This window comes from Solea solea, chromosome 8 (genome assembly GCF_958295425.1).
Source record: "Solea solea chromosome 8, fSolSol10.1, whole genome shotgun sequence".
Classification (NCBI taxonomy): Eukaryota; Metazoa; Chordata; class Actinopteri; order Pleuronectiformes; family Soleidae; genus Solea; species Solea solea.
The window spans coordinates 13,989,090-14,006,523 of NC_081141.1; the positions used below are offsets into that span (position 1 = coordinate 13,989,090).

Below are 17,434 nucleotides of genomic sequence, written 5' to 3' on the forward strand. Positions count from 1 at the left end.
GTTGCTCCCTTTTTCACCCTCCTCCACAATAAGTCACCAGTGCCCCTCTGCTCCTTTGTGTCCGCTCAGCGAGACCTTTAGTTTTCTTTTTTTCCTTTTTAGGAAACCAAAGTGTCTGGAGTTTACAGCAAATCCAACGTGGTTTATCTTGTTGTGCGGCTTGATATTACACTATCACTCTGTACAGAGAAATAAATCGTCATCCCGGTGCTTTCACTGACTCAGACAGAGAACTGCAAGAAAGTGTATTGACGAATGTGGCAGCATCTCATCAATTACACTCTGGTCCTACGACTTGTCCCCGTGGGCTGAGTGTCACCATGCAGTGAGACCATACACCTCAGCACTAATGTCACCGAGACAAACTGCTCCTCACCCGGTCAACTGTTCATGTCTCACATGTCCTCAGAGACGAGACGACGCAGGGAAGGCTGCTGGGTATATTCTAACATAAATGCAAGCAACAGAGCAACAGAAAGATCTATTTATATCTCTCCTAAAAATAGACTTTCTTCTCCATAGAAACATGAAGTCTTCTGAGCAGAGAATTACTCTCGAGTCGCTGTGTGCATACTGTATGTGTGTGTGTGTGTGTGTGGGTTCTGTTTCTTTTAAAGGTGAAGGCAAATTACCGACTGTATCATCCCAGCTGTGAGGCTCTTTCTTGGGGAATCTGTTCTCCCTCCCTCCCTGTCTGCAGCAGACAGGATTTTTACAGTGAGTGCTTTGATGATCAAACCCCCCCCCCCTCCGAGCCTCCACCACCACCACCTTTTCCTTCACAGTGAGCGGCAGTGACAGGCACAGTGTACTTTATTGTATATTCATGCACATTATTTTACAGTAGCAGAAAGGGGGAGTGTGTGAAACTGTGGCTTTCTCAGGTACTGATGTGGAAAAGACATAATGACGTGAACATTCACAACTGCAAACTCTCCGTTCCACCTGATCTGACTATAAATCGTCAGATGTGATGCAACCGAGGGATGTGTAACTTTTTTAATCATTTATTTGGCTGCACAGTTGGTGTAGTGGTGAGCTCTCTTGGCTTTGCAGCATGAAGACCCGGGTTTGTGACCCGTTTGGAACAAGGGCCTTTGTGCACAGAGTTGGCATGTTCTCCCTGTGTGTGTGTGTGTTTACACCAGTGTGTTCTCTGTTTTCCTGTCACAGTCCAAAAACATGCAATATGGCGGTTTATGTAAACTGGACACTCTAAATGGACCGTAGGTGTGAGTGTGAGAGTGGATGGTTGTTGGTCTCTATGTGGCCCTGCAATGGACTGGTGATCTGTCCAGGGTGTACCCCGCCTGTCGCCCTATGTCAGCTGAGATTGGCACAGCACCACCCCCCCCCCCCACCGCGACCCTAATGGGGAGGATAAAGCGGTAGAAGATGGATGGATGGATTTTGCTTTATTTTGCCAGGAAGTTCCCACTGAGATACAAGGTCACTTCTTCCAGGGAGTCCTGATCAGGATAGCAGCATAGATCGTACAAATAGTTAGTCAAGATCGTTTCAGATATAAAACTCCCAACAGAATATGAAAGTTAAAAGGAGGTCATTAAAAGAAAGTACAAAAAGTAGATATAATAAAATAAAGTGGCCATACCAACAAGATCCCCCTTAGAACACAGAGCATGTTGGCTGCTTTTTTCCATGACTATGTTAAACCGTACAGTAAATACAGAGGCTATAAGAATGTCTTATATCCTTTTTTTCAGCACAACCTTTAGACTATCTGATGAAAGAGTTTTTTCATTTTCACCAACTATATAAACACAGCTGAGCAAAAAGAACTAAAATAAAAAATGTTTAAAATCGGATTGAATTTGTGAAATTTGTAAATCGACACAGTTCAAAGTTCACTTGGCGCCTTTTTATGAACAAAAAATGTTGTGACTTCTGCACAATTATTGCTACTGTATTCTTTTTCATGACGGACCATAAAACACCTTTGAATGTGTTTAAAGAAGGCCGTGTCTGTAGAGGATTTATGTTGTACAGCTGATTTCATGTCCATGGTGGTGTAGTTACTGATATGATAAGAGGCTAGACATATACATAAGTAGTTTACCTAACAAGGCCTTGATAGTAAAAATCAGCATATGCATTTTCCTCCTCTGGTTACGAGAAAACCGACCTACAGATTCATACAAAATACAGTGGTGTTTGTCTCAGTTCATCGTCAGATGTGATGTGTAAATGATTGACCTTTAGGATGACTGAGCTGTGTATAGCTGGAGCTGGTGAGGAAGGTGAGGTTTGTATGTTTTGATTTTGTGTTGAAGACTCAAAGCTTATGCAGTAACACTGTACTGTCACCCTGCTGTGAAGCTGACTAATGATGGATTCAGCCGCACTATAATTAAGCATATTCATTAGTTTGATTTGTTCTTTTTGAAAATGAATCTCACCGTGACGGAATCCGCTAATATTTGACTCTGCACAGTGTAGAGTAGTCGTGTCAGATCTGGAGTCCCAGATACCAGCACAGTGAGGCTGGAGAGGAAAAGCACAAACTCCACGAGAGAGAACAAACTTAATGACGTGAAAAAGTGCGGCATAAATAAATCTTTGTATGTATGTATGTGTGTGAGAGAAAGAGACAGAGTTGGAGCATATAGGCCTATAGGGGATGGAAGGGATGCCTCAGTGCTTAAATGCGCCAAATTAAACTAAAAATAAATCAAATCAACTAGGAGGATAAGAGAAGATTATAATTTAGCACTGCTTATTAAGTTGTAAAAGTAAAAAGAGCAAAAAAAAAAGAGAGAGTTGAAAGTTATTAAAGGGAGATTCCAAGCCAAACCTTAAAAATAATAATAAATCATATATATATATATGTATGTATATATATATCAGACTGCACCCTGGTCAAAAGCACCAAATAAGGAGCTTTGAGGAGACCTGATGTAAGACACGGGGCTGAACTACCGCTGAGTCATTCAGGGTCAGGCTTCACTCGGCTGTCCTCAGTCTTTTGTGATTACGATGTTGTTCATTAATAATAGACTGTGGAACAGACTAGTGAACAAACAGGGGCAATCACTCGCAGCGATGTTTTGCATGGAGACGTGAAAACAGTAATCATTTAAAATAAATAAATAATAATAATAATAATGTGACAGTGTAACAGCATCTTCATTATGTATCGCACATTAGTTACAAAGATTGTCTGTTGATCTTGGGTGAGAATGAGAGACGATAGACGTCTCTGTGTCTTGTAATTTACCATTGACTGTAGATTTATTTGTCTCCCGGAAGATAGATGACTTTGTTTGCTGTGTGATTTTCCATTTAAGAAGATATACTGTATATTCATTTTTGGCATATTTACAATCAATGCAACTGAAGTTTTGTTATTATTTTATTTTGCAGTAATTCTCGCCTGGGAGCCTTGAGACCTGTAGACCATAAGTTAAATTTAAAGAACCAGTAGATGCTTGGCTCAAATAGTTGTTTGCTAATGAAATGAAAACGCTGTATCTCTTCCCCACTTTTCACGTAAACTCACCGTTAGATTCCTGGTCTTGATCCCTTTACACACACATGGTGTCAGTGTGAATGTAAATGTTCTCCATTGTTGTTCAACATCATTTGTCTTTCCTGTAAGATTCCACAACGTCTCTCCTCCTGATGTTATCTCTCTTATGAACGTCTTTGTGAGGCAAACTGAAATCAGACGGCTCGACTCAACCATCTGATATCTCCCTCAGGACAGAACGCCATCCTGTTTTCTCTGTGTGTGTGTGTGTGAGCTCCTGTGGAACTGACCTTTGCACCCTTAAGTGTTTTTTTTTCCAAGGGAGTCAGTTGGACCGTCGTCCATTCCTCACTATAAAAGAGAGAAATTAAATGCAGGGTGTGTTTGCATGATTAAGCTGGAGGTCGTTTGTGTGTGTGTGTGTGTACTGGTGCTTGTGTGACTGAAGCAAAAGAGAAAAGGAAGAAAACACAGAAAGTTTTTCACAGAAAGAAGAGGCAGAGATAGTGCGGAGGATAATGTGAGAGACACAAGGATGAATCCACTTTGTTAAAATCAGCTTTCAATCAGTTTCCATACTATTTCCATACTCAACGCTCTGGTTGTGTTGGTGCACAATCATTCATTTCCTTCTGACCGTGTGCTGTAATTATATTATGTATAATATCCCATCAGAACAACTTATGTAGCTTAACCCTTAGTGCTCACATGGCACGGATCTGTGCCGCAGGTGCACCCATGGTAAATTGTAGTGGGTACGTATTTCCAAATTTCACAAATTTAATCAGATTTTAAAAATTTTTTAGTACTTTTTTGCTCAACTGTGTTTAAATAGTTGGTGAAAATGAAAAAAAATGTCTATAGGTTGTGCTGAAAAAAGGATATAATCACTCTATATTGCACATTCTTATCGCCTCTGTATAAACTGTATGTTTTAACATAGTCATGGAAAAAAAATCAACTTAAATGCTCTGTGTTCTAAGGGTTAATGTAGTAAAGTTTGGATTCCAGCCCAGTGTTAGTGTTGCATCATGTACACTGAACTTTTCAATTTACTTATTGATGGCTATGTGGACGTGAATAAAATTTCAACAGAAAAATGAGTTTGAAGCTAAGTGCACACTGTGCAAGACGAGGTTTGGGGATGTGAGCAAATGAACTTTAAAACTTTAAAAGTGATTCTGGGACTTTATTGCTCTCACAGGTCCTAAATTGTGCTCTTCATGATCTTCAAAGTGTCTCAAATTGTTGAACGCTTGTGCTGCATCGCTGCAGTGTGTCACCAGCCTCTGATCATAATTCCCCGCTGATACCAACAACTTGTAACTACATCCAGCATAGTTTTCCTTTAAGGGCATGTCAAAAATGTTTCTGCTGGAGGCTCCGTGTTCGCTGAAAATGACCTCGGGCTCATGTAGAAACATGTGGTGTTGTGTCTCCAGCTTTGGTGGGTTCAGAGGAAGACACACTTCCTCTCCCTGTTAATTCTGCTGGCTATTTACATTATCTTAGAGGTTCATTATGTGATCCGTGTGCTGTGTGAAGATGCTTGACCTGGCTTGATTGCTTGCAGATCTCTCTCTCTCTCTCTCTCTCTCTCTCTCTCTCTCCCTATCTCTCTCTCTCTCTCTCTCTCTCTCCCTCTCTCTCTCTCTCTCTCCCTCTCCCTCTCCCCCCATTGGGCAGCTTCACAGAGATCCAAGGTCGCCCAAATTGATTCAGCTCTTCACCGAGCACACACGATTCTCCAGCAGGACTTTAATTGGATTTCTGTACCAATCACTCTCACGACAATCACATACTGTAATCTAATGCAAGACACATGCACACACATGCACATGCACATGCACACACAGACACGCCTCTCTTGCTCACCCTTACCTTGACTTGCTTTAATTGGCTGCAGTGATCATGAAAGGAAGGAAATATGAATGAAACAGTTGGAGACACTGAAGGAATAGTTCTCTCTTTGAGATGTTACCTTGACGTATTCCGGTGCTGTTGTTGTTATTATACACAGGATGACAGTGAGGTTCCACTGTCTGAAGTGCTTTTACTCCAGTTAAAGTAATAATGATGATGAACACTTTATGTGATGCCAGCAGCGTATATAGTAAAAATTTGATTCATTGTTCAGCCGGATTTAGCATTTACAAGTCTAGACGATTACATACAAGTTTATGACACACTGCAGAACATTTAAAAGACATGAGTTGTTTACAAGTATGAACTCGGATGTTGTCTGGATATTTATGTCTGAACAGATGTTGGAGTTTGCAGTTCACATGTGACACAGAGGACTGACAGGAAACAAAAAGTGCCTAATATGGCGATAGAAACCATATCATCATCATTTTTAACGTAATGTAACGTTACGTTACGCTCACCACAGCCTGTGAGCATGCAGGAGACAGCAGGAGACAGCAGGAGACAGCAGGAGACAGCAGGAGACAGGGCACTCTCCCGTTCAGTCGCTGTGGTTGCTCCACTGTCTTCACTGCTTCATGTGAGCTCACTCAGACATTAACTGGAGATTAAATTATAGGGAGCTGGTATGAGAATATCCGCAGTGTCCTCCCTGGACATTTGCGTTCACACATAGTTGCCCTCGGAGGAAGTTCACCTCAGTTCACCTCAGTGCACGTCTGAAAGCAGTTACACTTTCCCTGAGTGTTTAGAAGTTTCCAATTGTCCACACACTTAAGTCTGTTCATACTGCTCAGGACTGTATCCCAGGCTTGTTTTATTAGTTCAAATATTATTATATTATGATTATTAGCTTCATAATGTACAGTAGTTGCTTTGTATTTTCTTCATGTGCCATGATGGATCTCTGCTCTGATACAATCCTTGTATTTCCATATTGTCCAGTCTTTGATGTTGTCTGTCCACGTTGTTCTTGTCTCCCCCGTCCTCTTCTACCATTTATCTTTCCCTCCAGTAGCAATCGCTGGAGATCATCTCCTCTTATTTTGATGGTATTTAGCTGTGATCTTTTTCTTTTCATCTTTTGTTTTGTGCTCAGCTGAAGATATTTTTTAGCATTCTTCTGAATGGCCACAGTTGCTTTTGTTATCGAGTCCAAGTTGCTCTCCTGTATAGAAGTGTTGACCACATCGTCTTTGTGATCTTTCTTTCCATATGTTCAAAGGCAGCTCTTGCGATTTCGATTCTTCTTCTGTTTTGTTTAATATACAGTAAAAAGCTCTTTCCCACATTCCGAACTGATATCTTCAAAACCCCAAATGAAACTCAGTTTGCAGTGGATATTGAAAAACTAAAATAAAGGTATCTCCACTGCCAAACAGGAGATGTAATCAATCCTTGGGAGCAAAAAAAAACCAGAGCAAATGTAATTGTGGAAGAGGATAAACACCAGTGCGTGACTGGTCAAACTATCCTTTGAAACTTCTCTCTAATAAATTAAATACAGCTGGTGGAAGAACAACAGGGTTCTCTACAACCTGGTAACTTAACACGTATTCTCAGTAGTGGCAGCTTGTTACTGATATGTAACACATCAGTAAACAATTAGGCCTATTAGCAGTGAACAAATCCATAAGAATCAAGCTTTGTTTGGTGCTTCATCAGCGTTGCTTTGATCGCTCTCTGTGTAAAATCTGATGTGCTGTTTTTTTTTAAGAATGTTCCGAAAATTATGTTTGAATGTTACATTTAAGGAAATGATGTCTCAAATGCTTTGTTTTATTTTATTTTATTTTATGTATTCATTTTTCCTCTTCAAGACTGTTTTCTGGCATAAATACTGACCTTGTCAGGGCCAGTATCCTCATGGAGACCAAATGCTAGTGAGACAGACCCTCATTTCTGGGGAAGTGGTTAAGGTTAGAGCTAAGATTTGAATTGTGGTTAGGTTAAGGTGATGGTTAGGCATTACCTGATTTTGGATAAGGTCAGTGATAAGACTCTGTTTAGGCCAGAGGTGGCCAAACTCGCGGCCCGTGGGCCACATACAGCCCTTCTATCAATTTCATGTGGCCCTCCTTTTCATTTGGTTTGTTTTTGATATTTACAGATGAATTTTGCTTTTGAGTTTTCTGTTGAAAATCATACTGTATATGGTCACACAGTAATGTGTAACTGTAAATGTTAACTGTTTACTGGCCACTCCTTACCAGACTTAAAACTCATGTGGGTCCCAGGTCAAGAAGTCAATGCAGTGTCCTAAGAAGAATAGCTGTGCAAACCTGTGCATGTGTGTGTATAGACATATTTTTGTTACCTCTTTAGTCTTTAGTATGTTTTCTGTCAGTATCAGTGGTCCTCATCACAGAGACCAATGCCTGGTCCTACTGAGGCAGAACTTCATTTCTGAGACTCTGGTTAAAGTAACAGTTCAGAGTACAGTGTGTAAGAATGAGTGACATCTAACGGTGAGACTGCAGATTGTTACAGAGAGTAATTATGGTGACACACCCTTACAAGAAAGAACGTCCTCAGACACAATCCTTGACTAAAGTACATATAAAAGGATTTTTCGAAAGCTACAAAAATCAAACGTGGGGGGGGAAATGTATAATTTTACATAGAACTGTGGTTAGACTGTGGCTTTTCAAATAAATGGAAGTCAATGCAGTGTCCTAATCTCTCTCTCTCCCCCCTCTCTCTCTCTCACACACACACGCACACAGAGCGCGTGTGTGCGCGCATTCCTTCGCATCCATCCAGTGGAGCAGTGTGAGGTTGAGGATCCGCGCAGAGAAGACTCGCTCTGCACAAATCCATCCTCCATCCTCCAGCAGCAGCAGCACCACCACCACCACACAGGGAAAACATGCAGGTAAGACACATATTTAACACATGAAATCATCATGATTAATATTTTATTTTACAAAACAATGGTTCGGGGATGATCTCTCTTTTGGTGACAAACGAGAAAAGGCGTTTAAGTGAAACTAACAGCCTGTATGTGTGTTTGTGTCAGGTTACTTATAATTGTATTGTTTTAATCTTCATCTTGGAAATTCCTTTATGACCCCGGTCGGCTAATTTGCTCCCGCATATGCTCAAAGCTGAGTTTGGGAGTGAAGTTATGTAATTGTCGCACTGATGAAAGAACAAGCTGCCTGTGGAGGAGACGCGTCGCTTTCAGCGCGCGACAGAAATCACGCACACATGCTTCCAGCAAGTGTCACTTGGCATCACGTCTCCCAGTCCGCGTTTTCACGTGCGTGGCTCATCTGTGTAATTATTGGTGTGGTGAACATGTGAGCAGTGAATGGAGAGACCACCTCGTGCGGCTGCGAGCAGTTTACGCGTGACTTTGTAGTCTGGTTTTAGATCTTCTTTCCCAAATCCTCAATTCTGGGAAGAACAGAGAGAGACGGTGTTTGTGAATCTGCTGCATCCACCCAGTCCTGAGCTTCAAGCTGCGTCCAAAGTGTCATCCAACACCCTGTAGACAGTGTTTCTGGTGGAGTTTCATCCTCTGTGTGCGCAAGAAAACAAGGCAAACCCATGACTGTAGCAGCAAATGAAAACCCTAATTGAAAAATAAGCAGCATCAGCATCCAGCAGTGTCATGCTATGTGTTTGTGGATAAACCCAGACCTGACAGATAGTGATATTGATATTTCTGATTGTGTTAGACAAGAACAAATGTTCTCTTCCTACAAATACACCTCTGGATGCAGGCAAACATCTGCATGAGCGAACATACTGTAGCTCTCAGTGATGAGACTCTGGATGGTGGGAATACAAGTCATCAGTGGCTTCTCTGTGAATAGTGAGACTCATCATCAGTCATTCACTGACACAGGGAATCAATCAGGGAATCGGTCCATCAATCACAAACATGACAAGACGGAGAGCAGAGGTCTTGGGGCTGAAGCAGTAAAGGCATGTGGACTTGTTTTTTCTAATATTACTTTCTGTCGTGGAGGTTACGGCTGGTTTTGGCTGTTTGTTTGTCTGTCTGAGTGTTAGCAGCCTAACTCAAAATGATGTGGCTGACATTCCCTGTAGATGTAAGTGATGGTCTAAGGAAGAAAGGTTTACATTTAGGTGGTGATCCAGATGTGGATCTGTATTCAGGAATGTATTGACACTGTGAAAAACCGAGTGGCATTGGTGGAGGTGTGTGTTCTCCGCGTGTTTTCTCTAGTTTCCAATGCTTTGGTTCCTCATGTTACACGTGCTCGATGATAATGGCGTCAAAGTAGTGAGGTTTTGTCGGGCTGCGATAAGCGATAATGTTCATTATCAATTCATCGACAGGCTCTAAAGCTCATTAATAACCTATGACATAATGTCATAAAATGTGAAGTTGTGTGTGATTAATATCTGGAAACACAAAGATATTTAGTTAGTATTTGCAAAAGAATAAAGCTGCACTCACATATATGCAGTGGACGCATCAGCTCATTCACTTTGAATGGGACAGCATCAAGATTTGTTGAATTTGATCTTTCTTGCCTATGGCAGAAGTTGACAAATGTTCAAACTTTTCAAGTGGCAGCACAAACACTGGCCAGTCTAATCATGTTGTGCATGTATTATATTCCAGCACAGGTGCTAAATCACATCAGTGCATTTACGCTCAAACACTTTGGTTCCCTAACAAAGATCCCAGACAAGACCATTCTCCCAGTTTCTGTTGTCTAACGTTTAAGATGGAACAAAAAGCTTTGAGTGAGATATTTTTAGTTCAGTTTGTAAAGTATTCCAAACAGAGGGGGGCGTAAAAGCTGAACGCTTGTTTCCTCAATTTAGTCCGAACTCTGGAACAGTCAAGTGATGGATGCCACAAGGATGTAATGCATTAAGGCTATTGGTTCTTTGTAGCAGAGAGCATAAATAAGACTATGCCTTCATATACTCAGAGAAGGCCACTCAGCTTTGGCATACAAATCACAGTGATGAGTGAGGCGACTACAAACTGTAGTAAACCTTGAAGCACAATGATGAACAGTATTCACAGAGCGAAGACACTGGGATCATCTGAATGATCCATTTAAAGAGAGACCAAAGTTAAAGATGTAAAATAGTAGCCACCATAACCACATGGTGGTGCATATCAAGCTAAACCTTTATGAACCCCTTGTGGTGCTTTTGGTGAAAATGAGGGTGTCAATTGCAATTGTGACATTGATGAATGATGTTAAAATTACTGACCATATATCCACTGGGAACTAGTGCTGTTCTTTTGTTTTGTTTTGTTTGGTTTGAGACATTTGTGTATTATTTATGTTGACCACGACTTCTGTGTTATTCTTGCAGTTGCCACCCAGGGGCTATGAAAAATAGCTTTAAACTCTCTGGGCCAATTTTTTTTCTTTGCTATTGAAAATAAAATAAATTCAGAAAGTGGTGCAAGAACACACACCACTAACAACACTAAATCCCAAATCATTACATGGACCCAGACTAAATGCAAACTGTTTATAAATGTTATCACTCTGCATATGCTTATTTACTTTAATTAATGTACTCTGCATTATATCTCGACAAAGTCACAAAAGAAAAAGTTTAAAAAAAAGTGAAAATAAACTCCTATACTCACCCCTTCATTGAATCCACTCCAAATATGAATTGGTTAATCCTTGGCCTCTTCTCAACCCTTCGCAGTTTCAAACAACCAACTTTATTTATGCAGCATTTGTCGTACAATGTCATGCTTCACATCATCTTGTTCTGAAGCCTTGAGACTGAACTGGCATTCTTTACAGCTTGTCTAACATTGTGTAGAGAAAACTATTAAGCAAGAAAATAAGCTGCAGATAATGGATGATTGAATGTTAGGATGTTTTCCATGGTTTGGCTTGGTTTGAAACTATGTTTGTTTTGTTTTTTTTGGTGATTTTGGTGCAGTTCACAGTTGTTGTTTTTCCTTATTCTAAACCAACTGCACAAACTGTGCTGTATTGTAGAGTGCACATTTCCTTGACGAGACTCAAGTCTGAAATTGCAGTTTTCCACAGAGCAGCCTGTCAATCAAAGCAGGAATACATAACCAGCCTAGAGATCAGTGACGCTACACCAGACATTCTGACGACAACACACACACACACACACACACACACTACAGAGAGTGCATTGTGCTGCACCTGATACAGTGTCTGGGGGACCCACCTGTTCAATAGGTGGAGTGATTGGTAGATTTAGACTCATTAAATAATTGAACAGGTCTGGTAACTGTATCTTTGAAGTTGGAACAGGAATGGGCACCGCACACTTCTGATCTAACTTCTGCTGTTGACAAACACTGCACTGTAATACAATAGCTGCCGGTGAATAGAATCACCTTCATTGATGTTGTTGTGAGTGAGTGAGGCACAGTATTGTTTGCTGTTAAGGGAAAAATGCAGTGAAGTGAAGAAATGTGGCTGGAAAATATCAATCATTGATCATTTAATGAGTTAATGTCTGTCAAGGCCTTTGGTTACATCTATGGTATGGAATACACTCCTCAAAATTGACCTATGACCCGTGTGTGTGTGTGTCTGTGTCTGTGTGCATGTGAGAAATAAAGGAGGTGGAGCTGATAATCGAAACAAGACTCTTCTAGCATTTGGAGAATCCCTAGAGTATTAAATCTTTCTCCACATGAGGGCTCACACGTCAATACTCTCATACACACACATACACACACTGGTTTCCATGACTTCAGAGGACATCACATTGACTTACATTCATTTCCTGGAGACTTACTCTTTAACTTTAACCATAATTACTACTGACCTTAGCCTAACTTTAAAACACGTCTTCCCCTTGAAATGTAGTCATTTACATTATAGGGGCTTTATTTTTGTCCCCATAAGGAAGACAAGTCCCCATAATGTGAGTGTATAAACAGATTTTGGTCCCCACAACACAAGGAATACCAGGTACACACACAGGTTTGAGCAGCTATTCTTCTTAGGACACTGCATTGATTCCCATTGATTTGGACAGCCTAAACATAGAGTTATCCCTAACCTTAACCAGTTAATCCCTAACCTAACCACAATGCAAATCTTAGCCCTGACTTTAACCAGTTCCTCAGAAATGAGGTTCTGCCTCTTTAGGACCAGGTTATGGTCTCCATGAGGACTACTGGTCCTAAAGAGGTAGGAAATACACACACACCCACACACACACACACGTGCGTACACAGTCCATTTGCAGGGTGTTTCCAGCCATAGATGCACTGATTCGCTCTGACAGCCATACTGAGAGGCTTAAGCCGAAGCAGTCAAGACACAAATAGTATCAGCTCTCGACCTTCAGCCTGCTCCTCACATACATGATGCAGCAGGCATGTCATGTATGTAGTACAACACGCAGTACAGTGTGAGGTTGATATTTGCCATCATCTCTCAGGGACAGATACAGCTCTGCTGCAGCAAACAGAAGGAAGCTGAAACAGAAGATGACCCATTCACTTGAGTCCAGTTCTCTTGTCAATTGACTTAACTTGTTTTAACAAATGGTAATGAGTGATCTGTTTGCTTAAATCAAACAGAGACATAAAGGTTGAATCTGTCTCTCTGACACTGTGGTCATACACTCAGGGCTGTAATGAGTGAACAGAGTGCAGGACTGTAAGAGCAGAGACCAAAGCTCACATCCTCCTATCATATTTCAAGTGAGTAATGATTACCTTTATTATTAACCAAAGACCACAATGTCCCTTTATTTATAGCAAGTGCCTGAATAACAAAAATGTTGCTGTCAATCAGTATTTTATATGAACGTTGTGCAACTTCATTAAAATGTTTGAGTAAAAAGACAGTAATTCAATGTCAACAGTTTAGTATTTCCCCATACTGATGGTGAACTTAAAAAAACAGAGATTGACAACACTGGATATTCCAATGTCAGTTGTTTGATGAGTTATACGTCCAGCTGTTACTGAGAAACATCATCACAAGTCATGTTTGTGAGCACCAGACTAACACTGCTTCTATAGTCACTGTCCTTTTGGTTTCCTCGCCACCACGTCCTGAGGGAAATGTCCCTCTCTGTCGCTGAAAACTGTCCCATTTTCTTCCCCAAGTTGTTGTACTGTAGGGTGTTTCATCAGAGGAACAGCTGTTTGCTGCTGCAGCCAAAATGAAGGTTAAATAAGATCCTCCTTATCTGTAAGCAGGGTTAGGGAGAGTGAAATTACACATTTAATGTGTTAGTACTATTACTTAAGGCCTTTTTGTTAACTTTATTCTTGCCAGTTGGTTTATCTGCTGCTTGTTTATGTTAGAATCTTGTATGGAAGTCTTAAAGATTAAGCAAAATTAGAAGGAAGAAAAAAGGCAGTGTTTTTCATCTTTCCGCTCAATAAATTTGCTGTTTTTGGTTCACTGTTGCCTGCTGTAATCTGCAGCAGCAGGCTGCTGTTTACAGATGCTGAACACTTCCTGCTCAGCAGGGGAATATAGTGGATCATTTTTCAGCTAAAGGGACAGATATTCCCTCAGGTGGTGGTGGAGACCAAAATCAGAGTGAACAGATAGTGAATCTCTCCTGATGATGTTGTTCAGTAACTGCTGGATGTTTAAATAAGCAACCAAATGTCAATGTAATGCTTCACAAATTCAATTATTGCAGGTTTAATATAAAAGACATTTTACAACAATGTCCACAGACAATATTTCCTTTTACAAATACATTGTGATAATGATATTTGTGTTTAGAATTGGAAGAATTTCCCTTTGAATGTGAGGTTTTCCCTCTCTCTCTCTCACTGTCACTGTAACTGCTTGAGGGAGCAGTCGTGTTTCTCATTATAACACTGTGATCCTCCAACTTTACTCTGAAGTGCCTTTAGAATTTGAATCAGAAAAAAATTTATTGATGGTCGTGACAGAAAATTGTCTGAGACGTGGCACACGACATTCTAATCTAATAATTCTACCAATCTGTAACACAGTACACATCATAGAATAAGTTGGCTAAAACATGTGCTTGTGTACAGTCATTATTTTTTTGTTTAAGATATTTATGGCAAGGAGATGGTTCTGCCAAATCTTAAAAGAATAGGTTTTCTTCTCAGAAAAAAACCAGCAACACTAACAGCAAACACTGAAACCGACTAAAAGATAAACACCCCCATTGCTTTAGCAAAATGCTCCCACACTGGAGAAGGAAATGTTGCTGCTGGTGTTTTACATCCATCCGTCTGTCCCAAACGATATCTCCGTCACTATCTAGCATGACTCATCATCTTTCTCGTTGGTGTGGACGTTACATCATGAACAAAGGGCCCCGAACTGTGACATGCGTAACCAATGGGACAGATGTTTTTAAATGAAACATTTCACCCCTGTTACCTGTACACATGGTCGTGAACTGAATTTAAGTAATCATCCGTTTTTGTCAGAAACAGTATCCTGTATTTCTTCCATGTTAATTGTGTCTTTAACATAATCCCTGTTGCTCTGCAGTGTCCTTCTGCATGTTGGAGATGTGAGACTGTGTTGCACACGACTGGATTCCTCAGCAGGAAATCCTGGGTGGAAGAATTTCTGTAGTTTTTAAGTCTTTAATGTATCACTCATGTGCTTCCCGCTTTACCTATACATGTTTGTTGAAAAATAAATAGATGCTGAAAGAGGAAAAGCAGGGATTAAAACTTGTCTTGTGCCTACTAACACTGTGCTAACAAGATAGATGGGCCTCTTTTCTTTGAAGTAATGCATCCCACTGTGGTGCGCAGGAGGAGGGCGCAACACATACTGTATATCGGATAAAGTGATACGTTTATTTCTGTGCTTTATGGTAATGTTTGTGAAAACGGAAAATCACACTTTGTACTTACTTGTCGCTTCACAGGTTTAGCTGCAGCCTGTTCTTTCACTGGGATTTTGTTCAATAAAGCAGGGGTCAGTTCAGGTCCAAACTAATCTTATCTTATTTTACAGGTGATAGTTTGACTAATTTTAGCCTTTTTTAAATGGGACAAGCTTCCATTCCTCGTTTCTGGCTGCTGAATTGTAGATTATTATGGCTTATATATGGTTATAAAACTTGACTGCAAATATAAACCGCTGCTATAAAACATAACTAAAGAAACATGAAAAAGAAAATCTGCAATATTATTTGAAAACTCAAAGAAAATGTCCCTTCATCCATCTGCGGTTCCTGACGCTGTTTCTGAGAATGACTGACATAAACCACATGGACATGATACACCTGCTGTGCTGCCTACAGTCGCTGAGCTGTGATTGGACAGTCATAGCAGACAGTCGGTTCAGCACCTGGATTTGTTAGGTTTGTTTTTTTCGGCTGTATTTGAAGGTTGTTAGTGTAGCTGTATACGGTTGCAGCTCTAGTGTGTGGGTGGCTGTCGTATGTGTAATAGATATAAGAGGAGGTGAATTTGTCTGTGTGTGTGTACTTGTATTTATATCTTTGTGAGGTCCAAATTTATAAGTTATAGGACAAACCTATAACTTATAAATGGACACTCTTCTTTGCTAATAAGACAACATCTAGATCTCTTTTCCATCACTCTGTCACTGCCTTCTCATCGATGTCTCTGCGTTTTCTATTTCATGCTTTAAATGAAAGTAAATTCTTGATGCTTCAGCATCTCTGAATGTGTCTTCCCTCTCAAGTTCCCTCTGTACTCCGTATGAAGCCACTTGTGCAAGAAGTAAGTTTAGTAGTGGAGTGAATCCAAAATAATTTAGAATAAGTTACCATAAATAAAAGTCCTATGTAAGTCCTAATGAACAATCTAAAAGTTGAAAGGTTGTTTTTACATCACAAGCAGTCATTTGTATCTGTTTAAATATGCTTGAATACATCAGTAAAAATGCTTTTTCACTTTCCAAACATTGATTTGAGCCCATAGGCTAAAACATGGTTTCTGTTATTTCTTACAATTGCTTGATTTCAATACAACCCGGAAAACTCCCTTTGCCAGAAATTGATTCACTGTTCCTTCTCTTTGACTGAAAAATAGTTTCTGCCTCTTAATGACTTGACTTCATTCATTCAGCTTTACCTTAAAATACAAGGAACAGTGCAGGTTATTGTGCCAGTCTGTGTGTGTGTGTGTGTGTCCAGGTATTACTAATGTTGTAGGGACCTAAACCTGTTTACACAGTCACATTATGGGGACTTGTCCTTGTGGGGACAAAAAAGCAAGTCCCCATAATGTAATTGACTACATTTTAAGGTGAAAATATGTCTTAAGGTTAGGGTTAGGGTTAGGCCTGCAGTAATTATGGTTAAGCTTAGATTAAGTCTCCAGGAAATTGATGTAAGTCAATGCAATGTCCCCTCAAGTCATGTACTATGTCGAACATGTGTTTGTGTGTGTGTGTGTGTGTGTGTGTGTATGTGTCACAGGATATTGCAAACATTAGAGGGAAATGCTGCCCCAGGAAAATGAAGCGTCAAGCATGGAGATAAAAAAAACTAGTTGAAAATGTACTGTATGTGTGTGTGTATTTTATTTTGTATATGCAGTGTGCGTGCTTGTGATTGTGATTTATGATTGTGGGAAAGCCTGTGTGCATGTCCAGCAGTCCATGAAAAAAAAAAAGACTCATGCAACGTGGAATTATCTTGGGTTTAAACTACATCTGCTTGTCTCCTCTTTTCATTTTGAAACTTTTTATAGAGCCACTCTGAAAACATGTTTTTTTAAATTCACCTCTCTAGGGAAGAGAGGTGAATTTCATTTAAGCACCTTGACACAGTGGAGGTGGTGGGAGAGAGGAGCATGACTCCTGTACCTCACCATCCCTGATCTAGACAGCTCCTTCAGTGTCAAAATGATCCATCTTCAGGCCATCTTCCACGCGGAACCAGAACGAAGCGTAAACAATCTTTGTCTTTGTCTTGAAAAAGTTTCCCGTAAACGCGGCATGATTTGAGGAAATGTCTTCATTCACACAAAACTCTCCAATTTGCTGAAAATAAGTACATATGCCAGGACAAAGAGGCGCTGTAACACAATCACAGACACAGAATGAACAGAGCCAGGGGAAAGGAAAGTAA

At 40.4% G+C, this 17,434-nt stretch overlaps 1 protein-coding gene across 1 annotated transcript in view; it reads left to right on the top strand.

Annotated features, from left to right (window-relative positions):
- kcnip3b (Kv channel interacting protein 3b, calsenilin) overlaps positions 1–17,434 on the top strand; it is a 46,548-nt gene that overhangs the window by 1,937 nt on the left and 27,177 nt on the right. Inside the window, exon 2 of the mRNA XM_058637018.1 lies at positions 8,140–8,288. Within this exon, the coding sequence (XP_058493001.1) occupies positions 8,283–8,288 (6 nt within the window). The 5' untranslated portion in view covers positions 8,140–8,282. The remainder of the gene's footprint in view (positions 1–8,139; positions 8,289–17,434) is intronic.